Source organism: Melitaea cinxia, chromosome 1, assembly GCF_905220565.1.
Source record: "Melitaea cinxia chromosome 1, ilMelCinx1.1, whole genome shotgun sequence".
NCBI classification, from domain to species: Eukaryota; Metazoa; Arthropoda; class Insecta; order Lepidoptera; family Nymphalidae; genus Melitaea; species Melitaea cinxia.
The window spans coordinates 7,987,062-8,004,975 of NC_059394.1; the positions used below are offsets into that span (position 1 = coordinate 7,987,062).

Here is a 17,914-nt window from a genome sequence, read left to right on the forward strand (position 1 = left end):
GTCAAAAAGGACCTAATAAGCATGGTTAGTGGCTTATTTTACGACGTTTTATTTTATGCGACTTATACACTTGACAGTTCGGTGTTTAGTGAAATCCGGCGCTAAATTCATTTGTTATTCAAATAAAACAAATCTCCGTTCCCAGTAGACGTTTAAAATTTTACTTAATAATTAATATCGTGTACGTGTAAGTTTAAGAAAATTAGTGTTTTTTTCTCAAAGTAAGTATAGATTATTATAATAAATACAATTTGTACCATCTAACAATAAAATATTTTAATTTCTATTTATATAGTTTAACTTTTTCCTGTAAGTAGGTGCTTGGGTTTGATTGCAGATACTTTTTGAGTAAACAAGGTAGAATAACTTTATAATTTTTTAGATGCCTGCGAAAAGAAAAATATCTCCAAGACAAATGGATATTCTTCTAGAGTTTGCAGAGTCGAATCGCGACATAGCCTTAGGTCGCTTAACAGGCGGACCACTAGCCCATCAGGCTACCCGGCAAGCTTGGATTTCAGTAGCCAAGAAACTCAATGCAATAGCGGAAGGTTTCACAAAAACGCCTGACCAGTGGCGTCGCGTAAGTTTTTAATCATTTACTATTTTATATTAAAAAATACTAATGCATAGTTCGTCGTCCAAAAAAATAATCTCTAGTAAAATAGGTGTTCATTCTTTCAAATATTTAACAGGCATCATTAATTGGCATTCATTAAAAAAAAGCTTGAAAATAAAGACCCCAATAAATCAGAATCAGAAAAAACTAAGCATCTTGACAACACTTCAAATGCTTTTAACAAAATACATAAATCCTTACACTTATAAGGGTTGGTTGTTTTTTTTACCCAACTGGGTAAAGGTACTTATGCTCCTTTTTAAGATGTTTCTATTTTTGTCATGCATTAAAATGTATTATTTCTTACAATCCAGTATTGGATAGAGTTCAAGGCGAAAATAAAGTCTAAAGCTGCAGACTCTAGGAGGAATGCCTCAGCAACCGGTGGAGGGCCTAACAAACTTGTTCCTCTTACTCAAGCAGAAGAAAGAGGGCTGGCAATAATTGGTACAGTAGCGGTGGAGGGTTTGCCTGGTGTGCGCCTGCCTCTTGATGTTAGTTATTAAAGTAATATAATTAATAATTTAAGTATTACCTAATCTTATATTAAGTGCTAAACATTACTTTAATGTTAAATTATAATATTATAAGTATGTAATAAATAAAATTTCAAATATCTTACAGATACCTACAGCAGAAGGGAGTCGGCCTCCAGTCACCTCAGAGACCGTACCAGCCAGCCCCAGTACAGCATTACCCTTGCCAAATACCTTAGCTCCTTATCCTGATACAGAACCTCCGATGGATGTGGAATTTCTTGAAGAAGAAGTTCCATTTCCATTAGGAGTTCAATCCCCTGAACCTTCGTCCTCAAAGTCACTTCTCCCAAACACAGAGCCCCCTGCCCCTGCCACACATATACAGTCAGTCGATCAACCTGAAGTTGCATCATCAAGAGAAGAAATTAAGTATGCATCAATGGCATAAACATTGGCTTTTATTACCTTCTGCCTGTATCACATTTTATATGAAATTATAATTATATTAGGGCCTCCCGTGCACTTGACTCTGCCTACCCAAAGATCAACATCACGAAGGCAAAAAAGTAAGTACTCATTTTTAGATGTTAGTATTCACTTATGCAAGTCTCATTAATGTCAAATGATACTTTTCAGTGCGTCGAGATGAGCGAGTGCCACGCTGGGCCTATGATTTAGAAGAGAAGCACATTGCTGCTGAGGAACGTCTCGCATCGGCAATGGAGGCCATGGTGCAGTTAATAAGGGAAATAAGAGACGATATTCGGAGCCATATCTCAGGTATGAACATATATTTTTGAAATAAATATTAATAAAAATATTATACATCTAAATTTAAGACTAAATGTACATTCTAATTATAACTTTAATTATACACCTGAGTCAACTTTTTATATAAAAAATATCTTTTACAGGATCATCAAGACAGCACACTTAGAACACTAGCTGTGCCCGCGACTGTCTTCATGGAATTTTGTTCAGTTCTCACAGTACAGTAGTTATAAAATAAATAAATTTCTTAAAATAAAAGTCGTCTAAGTTACTCCTCACTACATCAACTATCCACCAATAAAGTCCATTCATCCATATCCATTTAATAAAAAGCAGTTATTTTAATATTGCAAACAGATTAATTTTATTTATTTCTATAGATTCATAACTAAAACAATATTTTTTTTAACATAATAAAAACTAATCTAATTTTAATGTAAATAACTACATAATATCTTGTCCAATGTAAACAATTAAAAGTATTTTTATCGTAAATAAAGGCTATTTGTAACTAATAAAAATAATTATAATCACAAAATATTTCTAGCATTCCAAATCCTATTAATTAATATGACCCTACTTTCATCTGGAGGAGCATCAATCCTTGCCTGTAAGCAAACTTGGTGCTGTTGGTCATTGTCAAGATCACCATCCTGTGAGTCAAGTATTGGAATATTTTGTGCATTGGCTATATTGTGCAGGACGACACATGCATTCACTATCTTGCCAGTGGTAACTGGATCGTAATGAAGTACCCTGTGTGCTAGCAAACACCGCCAACGTGATTTAAGTACTCCAATACATCGCTCTACAGTATTTCTGACCCGACAATGAAGTTCTGTATAATACTCTTCTGGCGATCCCGGAGCTGCACCTATGATTGGAGTCATCATCCAGGGGCGTTGAGCATATCCAGAATCACCTAGAAATAGAAATTCATTTTAACGTAGTACTGTGAGATAAATAATTTTAATACTGTTTGTGCATAATATAATTTTTTCTATGAAAATGATTGTCTGTATTTAAATTATCTTATTATACAAGTTGCATATGCAATATGCATACCTAACAGCCAACAGTGCTCTCCATTTCTTTCTAGTCCTTCTAAAAATGCTTTTATTGCACATTGATTCCAAACATATGAATCATGAGATGCACCACCAAATGATGCATCAACATGGAGGATGGTCAGTTTAGCATCACATATCTGAAATCAAAACAAAGTTCTATCTATCACATTGTGCAGGTACAAAGTCACTATTGGAACAATATTTTATTTTAATGTTATGTATTGCTATACTTTATTATAATAATTATAATACACTTACTAGTAAAACATTTAAAGAATGGTAATTCTTTCTATTAAAATAAGTTTCCTCATGCTCCTTAGGACGGATTAAAGCCACATGTGTACCATCAATACAACCTATAACTCCCGGAAATCCAAATTTCTCCATAAAACTGAAAAAAACAATTCAAAAGTTTTAGATTAATTGGGTAGGTATGTACCTACCAAGTACATAATAATTGTGACACTATTTAAATTTAAACTTACTCCTTCATAATTATTTCCCTTTCATGCTGTGCCATAGGAAACTTTATGTACTTCCTAAGGATTTCGTTAGTATTGAGTGCACCAGTTACCTCATGTAAACATTTACTGAATGTAGGTTGTGACATATTCAGTAGAAATGATGCACCCACATTCCGTTGATATGATCCATTGCCATAAAAATTTAATGCTGCTAAAATCTATAATAGAGAGACAAACAAAGTTATCACTAGTCAGTTTTTATAGTAGGTAACAGTTTAAATAAAAATAGAAATTTACAAGTGAATATCAAATACATAATGTTAAAGAGCAAAAAACAGGTCAAAGTAAAGGAACAGTATTACTTACTTTGAGTTCATTGCGAACACCTGTATTTCGTTTAACTATTGGTAGATGAGGACTAAGTTCCACCAAAACCTGTTGGAATCCAAGTTTTGTTAAACGAAAATGTCCAATGAACTCTCTCTCTGGCAACTGCAATGGATCACTAGCGTCACGCAGACGGCGTCTTTCAATTCTTAGAATATTACGTCTACGTTCTTCCTCCGCATATCCCAATAGAAAAGCGCGCGCCATAATTATAACAAATTTACTTAAAACGAAGAAAAACACTTAAAAAAACACACAAAAACAATTCCACACAATATAAACCTATGTATCTTAATTTTCCGCGTTAGCACGTATCCAAACTATATGTAGTATGTACTAAAATTATTAGTGATAATCACCTTCAATCTGTAAAAACACTGCTCTTGAGCAGTGTCTTTCAAAAATCATTAGATAGTGTCAGTGACTATCAATTTGATGTCAACTACGCTTACAGAATCGCAACTTAAACTTGAATGAATGAATGAATTTAGAATTAATGGCTTTCACTAGTGCCGAATAGCACAGATGATTTCGCCAATGTCACGTAAGATGGAGAAGACACGACGGAGATTGGTCGGTGAATTAGAGGTAGCAACCTCAGTAGAATTTTGAAGACTGCCAAAATAGTAGGTATTATATATCAAACTATGAACCTAAAACAACACAAGCACTAAATATACTATATACATAAACAAGGATATTATTAATAATTTATTTACATCTACACTATAAACAATTAAATAATAGAACAATCACCTAATTTATTTACAATTTAATTCTATTACGTTTGATATATCTACACAAGAATGTACAATGAGGACTAAATACAAGCATCAATAAGCAAACAATATTTACAGGACGGGGGATTTCAGGGGGAAGGACATCATAAATAGGGTAAAGGAGTTTGGGACAGTTGAAAAGGATATGGGATGCTGAACCTTCGTCGAGGCCACATTCGCACAGTGAGTGATCACGTACCCTAATTTTTGCTAAATGCACTGGAGTACATGAGTGACCAAGGCGCAAGCGACAAATTGTTGATGTTACCCAGCGGTCGGCATGTCTATAAAGAAAAAACCAAGGGCGCCTTGGAATATTAGGCTGAATGACAGAGTAGTGTTTTCCCTTAACCGATGTTGACTCAACCCATGATGAAGTCCAGGATTGGTCCAGATGAGTTTTCGCCAACGATCGCAGGTCTTGACTTGAGTTAAAAAAATGTTCTAATGAGCCAAGTTGAACCGCTGACTTGGCACAAGAGTCTGCAGTCTCATTACCTGGAATACCAGAATGGCCAGGGATCCATACCAGTAAAACTTCTAAGCCTTTATGATAGCATGAGAGTAAAGCCTCCCTTATCTTTAAAACGATAGAAATTCTTAATTTACTACGAAACGGGTTAGCTTTAATCGCTAACAGGCAACTTAGTGAGTCACTAAAAATTACAGACTTTGGAATATTATGAGACAGTGTAAATAAAATTGCCTCCAACAGTGCCACAGCTTCTCCTGTGAATACTGACGAGTGAGGAGGACATTTGAATTGTAGGATAATTTTATATTTGGGAATCCAGCAGGCAGCACCAACACAACTATCTGGGGAGAGCTTTGATGCATCTGTATAGATGTGAAGATAGTCTGACCAATTTTGATAAGTCTTTTCTTGAAACTTTGTTTTTGTATCGGATGCACCTTTAACTAGACCAAGATCTGTGATGACGGGAGGGGGATATACTAAAGCTTGATAGGAAGTATTAAAAATAGGGTTAGCGGGATATGATGCTAGAGGATGGGGTAATCTGGTGAATTTAAGAAAACTGTCTAATAGGCAGGATGGGAGGGTTCTCATACTATTGGAGCAAAGAAGGAAAAGCTCGTTTAGTCGAGACCATAAGGGATGGGAAGAAATTTGGAGACTTTTAATGACATAACGATCGCACAGATATTTCCTTCTGAGATGTAAAGGAGGGTCAACGCACTCTACTTGTAAGGCATTTGTTGGTGTAGATTTCATTGCACCAACAATAATTCTTAGACATTTATACTGAATTCTATTTAACTTTTCTGAGTCACTCTTGTTAAAGGGGTCTAAGATAAATGTTCCATAATCTAGATGACTTCGTACTATTGCATTGTAAATTAATTTTAAAGTGTAAGGGTGGGCACCCCACCAAACACCTGATACTGCTCTAAGGGTATTAATGTTTCTTTCACATTTTTTAACAATGTAGACTACATGAGAAAATCCGCTCAGTCTGAAATCGAGAACAATGCCTAAGAATTTGACCTTATCTGTGAAGTGAATGCTTTGACCCCTAATATACAAATCAAAGGACGGGATATTCCTCTTTTTTGTGAACACAACTCCGTGGCTTTTAGGGACGGAAAGGGATAAGCCATGGTTTGAAAGCCACTGGTCAAGATAGTGCAAAGCAGAATTTAGCCGAAAAGTAGTATCATCCTGGGAATTTGATCTACGATACAGGACAATATCGTCCGCGTATTGAAGGATATTACAAAAGCTATTAACAGACAGTTCAAGATCGTGAGTGTAAATGCTGTACAGCAGAGGACTAAGGACTGAGCCCTGGGGTAGACCTTTCCAGACGAGTCTGGGGAGAAAAGAGTGGTTTTGGTGTTTAACCACTATGGTTCTGCAAGACAATAGGTTGTAAATGAAATGCACTATCCTCGGAGGAATACTCAGTTGTAGCATTTTCTGCCTGAGCACCGGAAGAAGTACATTGTCATATGCAGAAGTGATGTCAAGAAAAATACCTACCAGGAACTCACCTTTTGCAAAAGCAGTTCGAATGTCTGTTGATAGAATACTCAAACTATCTATGGTGCTCAAACCCTTTCTAAAGCCAAATTGAAAGGGCGAGAGAATTTTTCTGCTTTCCACTATCCATTCCAGTCGATTTTTGATAAGATGTTCAGTAATTTTGCACAAAGTGGATGATAAAGCAATGGGTCTATATGAATTAGAATTTAGTGGGTCTTTGCCTGGTTTCAGAATTGGAATAATTATTTGTGACTTCCAAGGTTGCGGGACGATTCCTGTCGTGAAACAAGCATTAATTATATTCAGAAAATTTTGTTTAGCTTTATCATTTAAATTTATTACGAATGAATAGGGTACACCATCTTCCCCGGGAGTAGAGTCTTTAAGGCCGTTCAATGCGCATTCTAATTCAGCGAAAGAAAATGGTGCGTCCATAGTATTAGAAACAGACGGAATTATGGGAGTTGGAAAGCTGTCCTTGAAAGGAACATAAGGAGGGGCGAGTTTGTCTGTGAAATCGTTAAGCCATGCCACTGGATCATTGGATGTGGGATTAGCGCAATTAATGGATCGACTAAATTTCTTAAGATTCAGCCAAACTATATGTGCGGGAGATCTGGGGGAAAGGGACTCACAGAACTTAATCCAGCTACTTTTTTTCTTCTTACGGAAAAGCTTTTTACACTTTGCCTCGATATGACGATATTTGATGAAATTTTCAACAGTCATAGATAGTGTGTACGCTTGTTCTGCTTCTGTTCTTTCCCTTATCAAAAAGCTACATTCCTCATCCCACCAGGGAGTGGAAGGGTAGTAAATTTTTTTATTAAAATTAATTTTGTTAAAATATTTGTCAGCTGAAGAAATGAGAGCATTATAGAAATGGTTGTAATAAAAAAAGATATTTTTATCATCTACAAAATCCGGAAGACAATCTAACATGCTATCAACAGATGCGGCATAAGAATGCCAGTCTGGATTGTGGAGTTTATACTTTTTAAGGGAAGGGACTGTAGTGGAAAGTGGTGGGGAACTTTGAATGAGAGAGAGAAGGATAGGATAATGATCGCTGCCGTAGGTAGATGATAGAGTCTGCCAGGAAATTCGGGAAGAAAGAGCAGTAGAGGATAGGGACAGATCAACAGCAGACATGGCATTCTGATTAGGGCAAACCCTACGCGTCGGCGATCCATCATTAAGTATGCAAAGGTTTACATCGTCAACAATGTCCAACAACACTTGGGCAAACCCATCACAAGAATGGCAACCCCACAAAGTGTGGTGAGTGTTGAAATCTCCCATGATAATGATAGGACTAGGGAGGGAAGAGAATATGGATCGTAATTCCGGGCCAAGAGAAGAGCGAGGATGAGGGATATACAAAGATAGAAAAGAAATGTTGAAGGCTCTTATGGCAACGGCATTTAAATTAGGACTGAGGGAGGGAAGAGGGATTTGGAAGAAGGGAGTGGAGTGCCGGACAAGAATGGCACTACCCGCATACCCATCATTCCTGTCATCCCTCAAACAGGTGAAACCTGGAACCCGGAACCGGGAACCTGGAACCAACCACGTTTCAGCGATGGCAACAATGATGGGTTTATAAAGATTAATTAATAAAAGGAGTTCATGTAGTTTAGGACGTAGGCTTTGGCTATTCCATTGAAGGAAGTTGATTTGAGCCATTGGTAAGGGCATCTAAAATATAGGATAAATGAGAGGCAACGTTGGTCGGTAGTGTCGAGTCAGTATACTTAGTGGCAATGGAAATGAAAATTTGGGTGAGACTTTGTAAAAGATTGAGATTAAGAGTAGGAGAGGAGGGATCCTTATTTGAGATAAGGGCGCAGCCGTTGGGTTGGGAAGTGGGGCAATTAGAAATAATAGAATCATGAGCCTGTTTGTTGAACCCTTTTCCCAAAGCAGGTCGGGGACGAGGAGTTCGGGAATCTGTTTTTCTATATGAATGGTAAGGTGAAGAGGTAGGTACAATAGGTGGAGTAGAATTGGTCCTTTGGGGGATAGAGGGGGAGTATTTGATTTGAGAAAACATTTCTTTGGCTACTTCTGCATAGGATTTAGTGGAAGGGGGGATACGGGAGGATGCTTCCAAGTATGAAATGCTCTCCTGTGCCATGATGACCTTGATGGATTGCTGACGAGAAAACTCTGGACAGGACTTATTGATAGTAAAATGTTTGCCTGAACAGTGTAAACATGTCGCATTATCTTCAGAAACCTCACATGACTCACCAGTATGAGGCTGCGCACATTTATAGCATCTAGGCTTTGACCTACACTGAGTTTTTATGTGACCATAACGACAGCAGCTGAGACATTGGATTGTCGGGAACTTATAAATTTCTACGGGAAGGGATGTATGGTAGGAATATATTTTTTCTGGGAGCATTTGCCCCCTGAAAGTCAGGACGACAGATTGAGTAGGTACCCAAGTAACAGTACCTTCGCTTATTGTTTTTCTATTTAGACGTCGGGCCTTCATGACCTGTCCACAACCGGAGGGAAGCTCCAAGGACTCAACTAGTTCCTGCATAGACCAGTCTATTGGTACGCCTTTAACCAAGCCGATTCTAGTGATGTTGTATGTCGGTACAGTAGTTTTATATTTACACAAGTCGAGAACCGGATTAGATAAAAAAGAGTTGGCTGCTTCTGCAGAAGTAAATTGTACAGAAATTTTATTTCGTCCAACGTTCTTAACGCCGTCATTAACAACGGATTTAATTTTATTAGTATGTAAGAACTGACCAAATTTAATGGCTCGGATCGTAGTTCCTGAGGCTGGGTCTGAGACTTCTCGTGAGACATGGACTATGAAAGGACCTTTGTCGTCCTCTGCGTAGCTCTTAGGAGCTTCGGAAAAAGAGGGGTGAACATAAACGGTCTGTATAGAGGGAATAGCGGCTGTAGGATCGCTTATAGTAATTTTTGGAGAGGGATTAGTGGACAGATCATCGGCTGCTAGACGTTTTCGAGAACTCTGAGGATCACCAGGGTCCGGTGGATCCGGAGGTCTGTCTAGGTCCATTATAATTAAAAGAAAGAGAAGAAAAAAAAATTAGTTAGAAAAAAATAATTTGATTATTCTAGTTAAAATACAAAAAAAGCACTTACCAGGACTTACAAATGTTACTAGAAACTAATACAACTAGTTACCCACTATTTTAACTAAAAAATTTACAATAAATCCTAATAAAAATAAATTAAGCGACAACAATCTCTCTAATACGTGTGTCAACCATCAATTCGCGCCAAAAAAAAACCAACTTAAACTTTATCGATACTGAAACAGTTGTCAAAATATGTTACGGTGACTATCAACGAGCCTCGGTGCTTATGACGTCATCCCAGTTGGTCACTGTCGTTAGCCAATACGAAACTAGCTGTTTGACAGTTAATCGTTGAGCATTATGTCAAGTGATCTTCACTATGAACTGTCAGTTGAGATACGCAATAGGCCTGCAGGTCTGCTAAGATGGAGTGATATGAAACTCGCTGTTCAATTATGAAATAAGCACTTCGACCTCATCCTCAAAGAATCGTCCTCATTGAGGTGAGAATTAATCGTCCTCGTCGAGTCCTCGTGAGTCGCGTCAATAATGTCAATGTGAGGACGCGTAAACGAGTGAGGTGGTTCAATGTTGAAATTCGAGTAACTCTTTCAATTTGCGATAACGAGTACCTACCTCAAATGACTCATGAGTAAGGAACCCATCTCTAGAGCGTCTTGATCCATGAATAATACTTACCCTGTTTTATGCTTCTTGTACTTACCATAGAAAATATAGTCTATGGATATAGAACTCTCAAAAATTTGTAAATTTGTATCATACATTTGTGTTTGTCACACATTATATTTAAAGCAATATCTAATTAATTAATTAGGCATATAACATTCATAGACGGGACATATAATATTGGTATTCTTATCGTAGTGTTATACACAGTTGAATATTACAAAACAATCTTGTTCGTAATGTCATAATATTGTCAATATGTGCCTTTTATAATTACTGTTGTTGTTTAACTAAGTATTTTGATTACAAAATAGTACAAATGAAATGCAATATTCGTGAAATTGCTCTTATGAGCGATAAACCATGTCTCTTAGAAGGAAGGTTGAATTATAAAAAGGTTTCAAATGGAAGTTATCGCAATCAAGCAGGTATTATTGACATAATTTAATCATTAAAAAAATTGATAGATCTTGAAGAAAATCCACTTTTACTTTATAAATTTGCATTAATAACTTTACATTATAAAATTGCATAATATATTTTCAATCTTATGTATTAAAAAAAAGGTAATATACTAATAATTACGATTTGTAATTCTTTTAGTTTAGTTTCCTTATTAAATATATTAGTGTAATATTTATATTATTCTATTTATATAATAATAATAATAATAATAATAACATTTATTTCAGGACTAGCCCATATAGTGTTAGTAACAATATTTCTTATAACCTAGTGTTAGTACAGAAAATTTAAAATTGAAAATTTATAACATTTTTATATTTACATTCTATTAGATTATTATACATTCATATTACATGGAGCTTTATCCAATGTCGCAGCATAGGACTCTCCCATCGATCTACAAACACTTTCAGAATACTATTGTGGCTGCCGCGGAAACGCTTAAGTAATGACGCGCACCTCTTGCGTATGATGGCTTTAAAGTTATCGACGCGCCTTTCCGCGAACATCAGTGAGGCACTACAGCGCCACGGCAGCCCCAACAGTATCCTGAACGCATTATTGTATTGTACGCGGAGGTCACTGTAAGCACGCAAGCTATAGCTGGTCCACAGACTGCACGTATAAAATGATTGGCAGAAGGCTTTAAAAAGAGTAATTTTGACATCTTCTGTACAACGTGCAAATCTGCGAGCCAGCATGTTGCAGCGAACTGACAGTGACCTTCGCTCCCTGTCTATATCCTTATTATCGCCTAAGTTTTCGGTTACCCAATGACCCAAGTACTTAAAGCTGGTTACCCTAAGTAGCGGTGATCCGCAGAGCGATACCTCAGGTATGGTTTTATAGCCTTTTGCACCCGCCTTAAAAACCATGATTTCGCTTTTCTTGGCATTGTACTTGAGTCCCTGAGCCTCAGCATATACTTCACATATAGACAGTAATCGTCTTAATGCACTGACCGATGGGCTCAGTAACACCATATCATCTGCATAACTAATGTTATTGATGTTCACTCCGTCTACATGACACCCTATGCTACTGTTACTGAGCTCATCGATCAGATGATTCATGTATAGGTTGAAAAGACGAGGCGAGCTCAGGCCGCCCTGCCTCACCCCGCATTCCAACCGGTAAACATTTGAAAATGATTCCCCCCACTTTACACTGTTGAGTTGGTTATTGTACCAATAACCAAAGATATTGATTATTTCCTGTGGTAGTGTGGTTTCACGATGAAGCTTCTGCCACAAAACCCCGTAATCAACCAAGTCGAACGCCCTAGACAGGTCTAAAAAACAGGCGATCACGGGTGTGCATCTGCTAGTGTAATACTGGACAGTCTGCTTAAGACATAAAATTGCACTTTCTGTGGATAGACCCGGTCTAAAGCCGAACTGATTATCCTTAAGATTAACGTTTTTAAGTAATTGTTTGTCAAGCAAACTGTCCAGTATCTTGGCCATGATTGTCGCAAGAGATATTGGCCGATAGTTATTAATATCAGATGATATTAGTGTAGTTTATTAATAAATGTTTAATACTAATTTGCAGTTTTTAAAGAAAGATGGTTTCGACTTATTAATAATTACTTATTTTATTTCAAAATAAGTGAAATGGGAAAGTTTGACACTAGAAATCCTGCTGGAATGTTTGTTATGGAAAATTCTTCTATACAGATGGAACATGGACAAAGTATATCATTCTCGTTTTCTATATCTTTCATGTAAGTTTACTAAAATATGGTTGTTAGGATTATTTGTTTATCTATAAGAAAATTATCTAAAGTGATGCATAATCAACCTTTCAGAGATGAGCCAGAAAAAAGACACATATTTGCTGCCCGCAGTGAAGATAATGTAGTTCAATGGGTAATGAAACTACGTCAATGTTCTTATGAGTATTTAAGAAATCAACTTCATACTTTGCAATCAAAAATATTTGCAATAACTGGAAAGGTAAACAAAATGTACAACTTTGTAATATTAAAAAAAAAAAAAACTTTAAATATGTGGTATTATAATTATTATGTTATTTTATTTCCAATTTTCAGGATCCTCTTTTATTAGTACCAAGAAATGATGGTGCTTGTTTGTGGGCCCCAGCTGTGCCTTTTTCTACCGCTCCAGCTTGTAATTCAAATAGTACTTCATTCAATTGTCATCTTCACACAAATGGTGCCTTTACACTTGAAAGAAGTAAATCTGATTTGCAAGCACATAAACATCTTCGTGCAGAATATTCTAAAAACACAACCTTTTATGTAAGTGAAACTAAACAGGATGACACCAAGATTCAGCAACATTATTCATTAGAAAAATGTAAAACATCATCAGTTTTAACTGCAAGTTTGAATCCTATTGATATATCAATTTTTGATAACCGTCCAGCATTTTCTCGAGCTGCTCCAAGCCCCCCAGTAAGAAAGAAGTTATCACCAGGGAGCAAGCACATTGAATTTAATAAAGAAGTAAGAACATTAACAGATCAAGGTAAAAATTTAGGACACATAGGGATCTTGGATGTGGCACCTATACCTCCCAAAAGAAAAATATCACCAAAACCTATAGATACCACTAATGTAGATATAAAGAATAATGTTAATTCAAGTAAAGAGAATTTAGTAGTAAATGCAGTAGAAGATCTTATTAAATTTTAAACATTTTTGTACTATATAGATAATATAAATTTTTGTGTCCCACCAAGTGTTAAGTTATGGAAATCTTGCCTCTCATGAGACATTATAAACTATAAATCTAATTCTTTTTATATGAACAAATGATTTATACATTGTGATATGAAATTTTGGTGTAGTGTTGTGTTTGATACAACAATATATATTTTGTTTGAATTATAGTGACAATTATATAAAGCGAAAATTACATCTATGTGTAAAAATTATTTAGATATTAATTCTCTATTTGTTGATAAATGGTGACCAAATTTGTCGGATTTTTTGCGGTCATTATAAATTTCACTAAAATATTATAAAAGAAAGTATAAATTTAGATTATAAGTATCTATTACAAATTTCTGATCATGAAATGACAATTTTATACTTTCTTGTACTTTCATATTTTGTTATTCTTTTAAGGTAAAATACTAAATAGAGTGAAAGATACTGTAAATGTAGTAATGCAATAGCCTTGTTCAATACCGTTTAGTCAACACGCAAAATAGGCGCAAAGTCGTCGAGTTGCGGAAACCAGCCCGTGTTAACCATACCAACCATACCGTTTAGGCAAATCATATCTATATCTATACAAATAAATAAAATTGGAGTGTCTGTTTGTAATATTAAAATAACCGCTTTTTACTAAATTCACATGTATGTCTTTACGGTACATATACCAAAATAACATTTTTTATAATTTATGTCTGTCTGTTTGTTTCGGCTAATCTCTGAAATTGCTGAACCGATTTTGACAGGACTTACACTGGCAGATATCTTATGTAATAAGGAGTAACTTAGGCTACTTTTATTTTAGATTTTTATTTTATAACTGCAAAATGAACAATAACTATTTTGTTAAATTCCACGCGGACGAAGTCGCGAGCACAGCTAATACATTAATATAATTTCGACAATATGAATAAATGGATTTACACTGTCTCAAGTAATTAAAAAAAAAAATTGTAACCAATGTCTAACTTACGAGGTCTGTAAAGTGAGAAATTTTGTGACTTCTTTTATGGAAACAATGAAATAGTGACAGTAAATTTATAATACATTGCATAAAAATAATATATGATGATAAAAAATGAAAGCCTTAGCATTTGCTGGTGCAATTTATTTAAGTTCTAAAATACTACAGACTAGTAGTAATAGTGCATTAAACATTGTATAGCTAAGGCCAGGAATTAGAATACTTGCAACACTTACGTATATGATCTTCTTACGTAGTTTGTTTGACTGTAAACAATAAGTGGTTACTGATATAGTGTTGACTGTTACACCATCAGTTTGGATTAACAATAACATCCTACCTCCCTTGCAACTAGTCTAATGTATTCGTAAAAAATATCATTAGTTTGGTTTCAATACAAAAAATATTTACCTTAAATTGTTAGTTGATACCATACCATGTCATAACACTGTCGAAACATTGATTATGGAAAAGAATAACACGTATAATAATTATTGTTAAGTAATGGAACAACATTTTCAATTTTTATACCTACGTCATCTAGTTCAATTTCCTGTGGATTATTATATTTTTATCTTTTTATCACATAAATGTCCAAAGTTCGTTAAAATTATACAAGTATTGTGAACGTATCTAATATTTTGTGTAAAATGTTACACAAGAAATGTTACTAATAGTATTCCCAGATTATTTTAGTTTTAAATAGATAAGTTGTATACTAGTCAAAGAATTATTATATAATTTGTTTTTCTACCTATACGAGCCTAGGAATAGCGAAAAGGATCCATAAATTACGTCCCACGAATTTCACGATTTTTTACCCCTCCTCCGTCCTTGTCACAGATGGTCCCATTTATAAGACCCTACCTGACCTGAAAAAAGTGTGTTGGCTCAAACATAGGTATATATATAAAAACAATTTTAATTCGCAAATTTTTTGACTCCTCCCCACCCCTTGCCACACAATGTCACACGTCGTGGACCCACTACGTGACGTAATTTATGGATGGCCCCTCCAGCTAGGAAAATTACCTCGATACCTCGTATATACCTTAAATTTTTTGTAAAGGCTGTAAACTGTATCATGATTTCATAAAATCACAAATATGTAAGTGATAATAATCTATTCAAATGAGGCCTCTTGACGATAAAATTCGAATTAAATGCTTTTTGCCATTTAATTTTAATAAAGAATCAGTTACTATAAAACAAACAATCAAATTTGTTTATTAGGATTTGGTCTAATTTTTAAAAGACGGTAAAACTTACTGCATATTTACTTACTTTTTTTAATAATTTTGTATATATCATACTACAATAAAATGATTTACACGTCTTTTTTGTTTGTTTATTCTATCAAATTTTACCCAAATTATTTGGGATCATTTGAACTTTGGTCAGATAAATTGTAATTTTTAAGAAAATAAAATAAATTTCTACACAATTCTTACAAAACACTTGTCTAAGTAGCTAATAAATTGCCAGAGAGTTATTCTGTCAAAACTCGATATCTCGCAAAATTTATTTAATGTTTAGAAGTGTACCCCTCATTTCTAAAAATAAAAATTTTACTGGACAAGACAAGATTAGGTATATTATACATACCGTAGGTACATACTACATGCAATCTGAAACGTAACAGTATATAATTGGAACGAAGTTCCTTACGGCAGGCTTGACATTTGGCTGGGCGAGCGAACTGAAAAAAATGTGATACTAAAACCTAAGTAAAACATATAACGGAAGTGACGTAATATCAGTCACACGACTGTCTACTATGACGTTTGTAAAACTAAAATATTAATAATAAACTTTTTTTTAAATTATTTATGTAATTTTATACTGTCGACAAAAATAAATAAAGCCATATGTTTTTTTATTTCACTTAATAGTTTGAATTATTATCGTTATTATTTTGTTTAATTTATTTTATTTTACGGTATTTGTTACTTTTCTAAAATACTTTTATGTACTTAACTAAAAACCAATCAACAAAATTAAAAAAAAATCAAGAACTAGAAAATATATGTAAAATTCAACATTTTTTTTTCAAATTGTGTTGCTTCTATACTATTCGAAGGAACTTCGTTCTTACCTGGTGTCCCATGACACCACATAATTTTTTTTTTATATAGCTAGGTCGGCAAACAAGCGTAAGGCTCACCTGCAGGCCTAGCATGCGCGCCACGACAAAATTTTGTCTACCCCTTTTCTCGTATTATCTCTCTATGTCTACAGTAGCTAACATGCGTGCACGCGATACTCTTCTCGTTACGTCAAGAAGAGATAATCATTAAATTTTAGTGATCTGTGATATTTATCTCTACGGAAGCTAACATGACATCGTAATTTTGTCGAATTTTGTCGTTTTAGGAAGAGAAACTTCTCGTCTTCAATATTATCGACGAGAATGACGATAAATAAAAAATAAATAAAACCGGGTGCCTATTTTTTGTATACCATGGCGTTTCCCTATTATAATTATATAATTTCGGTATACGAAGAGCGGGAAATGCGAAAAGTCGAGTGAAGTGTGCCATATAATGACACAAAAAACGTATTTGCGCCCTGTTGCTTCTTATTCTAAATAATAATAATAATAATAATACTTTATTTCAGACCAAAGTATAAGTCCATATTGGGTTAGTACAACAAGACAAGACAAGACAAGACAACATTCAGAATAAAAAACAAAACAAAATTATATTAAAAAACTCAATAACTAAAAATAAAATTAAATAGAATAAAAGTAAAATCAATAATCAAAAAAAAAAAATTCAAAAATTCAAAAAAATTTAAAAATTAAAAAAAAAAAAATAACAAACAAACTGCGTGATAGAATTACAATTATCTAATGTGCGACAAGATATAAAGCACAACACGAGCATATTGTTTTACATATATAATTAAATTCATTTACTTACGCCGTTTTATTTTCCATATTAGATTTTTTAAATTAGATATACACTTTTTATCTTAGCCAAAAGGCCGAGAACATTGTTAAATAAAACATGTGTCACTAGTTTGAAATTGGTCAATAACCTTGTAAATTCAACTTTACGACATAAGAAATAAGAATGATATTCAGTTGTGATTATGGTTGATAATGTTTCTCTACTCGACAAGGCGAAGTCTTCGGAAGAGAATTTTGTCTCTCGTAGTGCGCATGTTAGGGTAATCGAGAAAATACTCGATGTAGACATTATCTCTCTCTCTCGTCAAGAGATATCTCGTTGTATGCATGCTAGGCCGGCTGGTCACCAGTGTTGCCGTTTTAGCCATTTTGTGGCTAGATCTAGCGGATTTTCAACGGTTTTAGCAGAAAAACAATCCATTTTAGCCACCAAAATAAATCTAGCTACTTCTGGCTGCTTTTTAACCGACTTCCAAAAAAGGAGGAGGTTCTCAATTCGACTGTATTTTTTTTTTTTTTTATGTATGTTACATCCGAACTTTTGACCGGGTAGACC

At 34.8% G+C, this 17,914-nt stretch overlaps 2 protein-coding genes and 1 long non-coding RNA gene across 3 annotated transcripts; 2 read left to right on the forward strand and 1 right to left on the reverse strand.

Moving 5' to 3' along the window:
* Window positions 1-1,607: 1,607 nt before the first annotated feature.
* LOC123656155 lies at window positions 1,608-1,783 on the forward strand. Its single transcript, XR_006743497.1, has 2 exons — window positions 1,608-1,664; window positions 1,735-1,783. It is a non-coding gene; the product is annotated as an uncharacterized LOC123656155 (long non-coding RNA).
* Window positions 1,784-2,259: 476 nt separating this feature from the next.
* On the reverse strand, window positions 2,260-4,205 carry LOC123656145 (putative nuclease HARBI1). The gene is made up of 6 exons (XM_045591855.1): window positions 3,770-4,205; window positions 3,425-3,621; window positions 3,198-3,330; window positions 2,935-3,076; window positions 2,381-2,791; window positions 2,260-2,304 (listed from the first exon to the last, which is right to left on the reverse strand). Exons 1-5 carry the CDS (start codon window positions 3,995-3,997, stop codon window positions 2,400-2,402), a joined length of 1,092 nt encoding a protein of 363 aa, XP_045447811.1. The 5' UTR covers window positions 3,998-4,205; the 3' UTR covers window positions 2,260-2,304; window positions 2,381-2,399.
* Window positions 4,206-10,449: 6,244 nt separating this feature from the next.
* LOC123669237 lies at window positions 10,450-13,679 on the forward strand. The gene is made up of 4 exons (XM_045602863.1): window positions 10,450-10,760; window positions 12,352-12,523; window positions 12,608-12,755; window positions 12,851-13,679. Exons 1-4 carry the CDS (start codon window positions 10,652-10,654, stop codon window positions 13,454-13,456), a joined length of 1,035 nt encoding a protein of 344 aa, XP_045458819.1. The 5' UTR covers window positions 10,450-10,651; the 3' UTR covers window positions 13,457-13,679.
* The last annotated feature ends 4,235 nt before the right edge of the window (window positions 13,680-17,914 follow it).

Coding starts and splice junctions, on each gene's coding strand:
- LOC123656145 (XM_045591855.1), bottom strand. CDS start 3,997: ATGGCGCGCGCTTTTCTATTGGGATATGCGGAGGAAGAACGTAGACGT. Junction 3,077..3,197: donor ATTCTTTAAATGTTTTACTA/GTAAGTGTATTA, acceptor TTTTGATTTCAG/ATATGTGATGCTAAACTGAC. Junction 2,792..2,934: donor AGAGCACTGTTGGCTGTTAG/GTATGCATATTG, acceptor TTCTATTTCTAG/GTGATTCTGGATATGCTCAA.
- LOC123669237 (XM_045602863.1), top strand. CDS start 10,652: ATGAAATGCAATATTCGTGAAATTGCTCTTATGAGCGATAAACCATGT. Junction 10,761..12,351: donor AAGTTATCGCAATCAAGCAG/GTATTATTGACA, acceptor ACTAATTTGCAG/TTTTTAAAGAAAGATGGTTT. Junction 12,524..12,607: donor TCGTTTTCTATATCTTTCAT/GTAAGTTTACTA, acceptor TCAACCTTTCAG/AGATGAGCCAGAAAAAAGAC.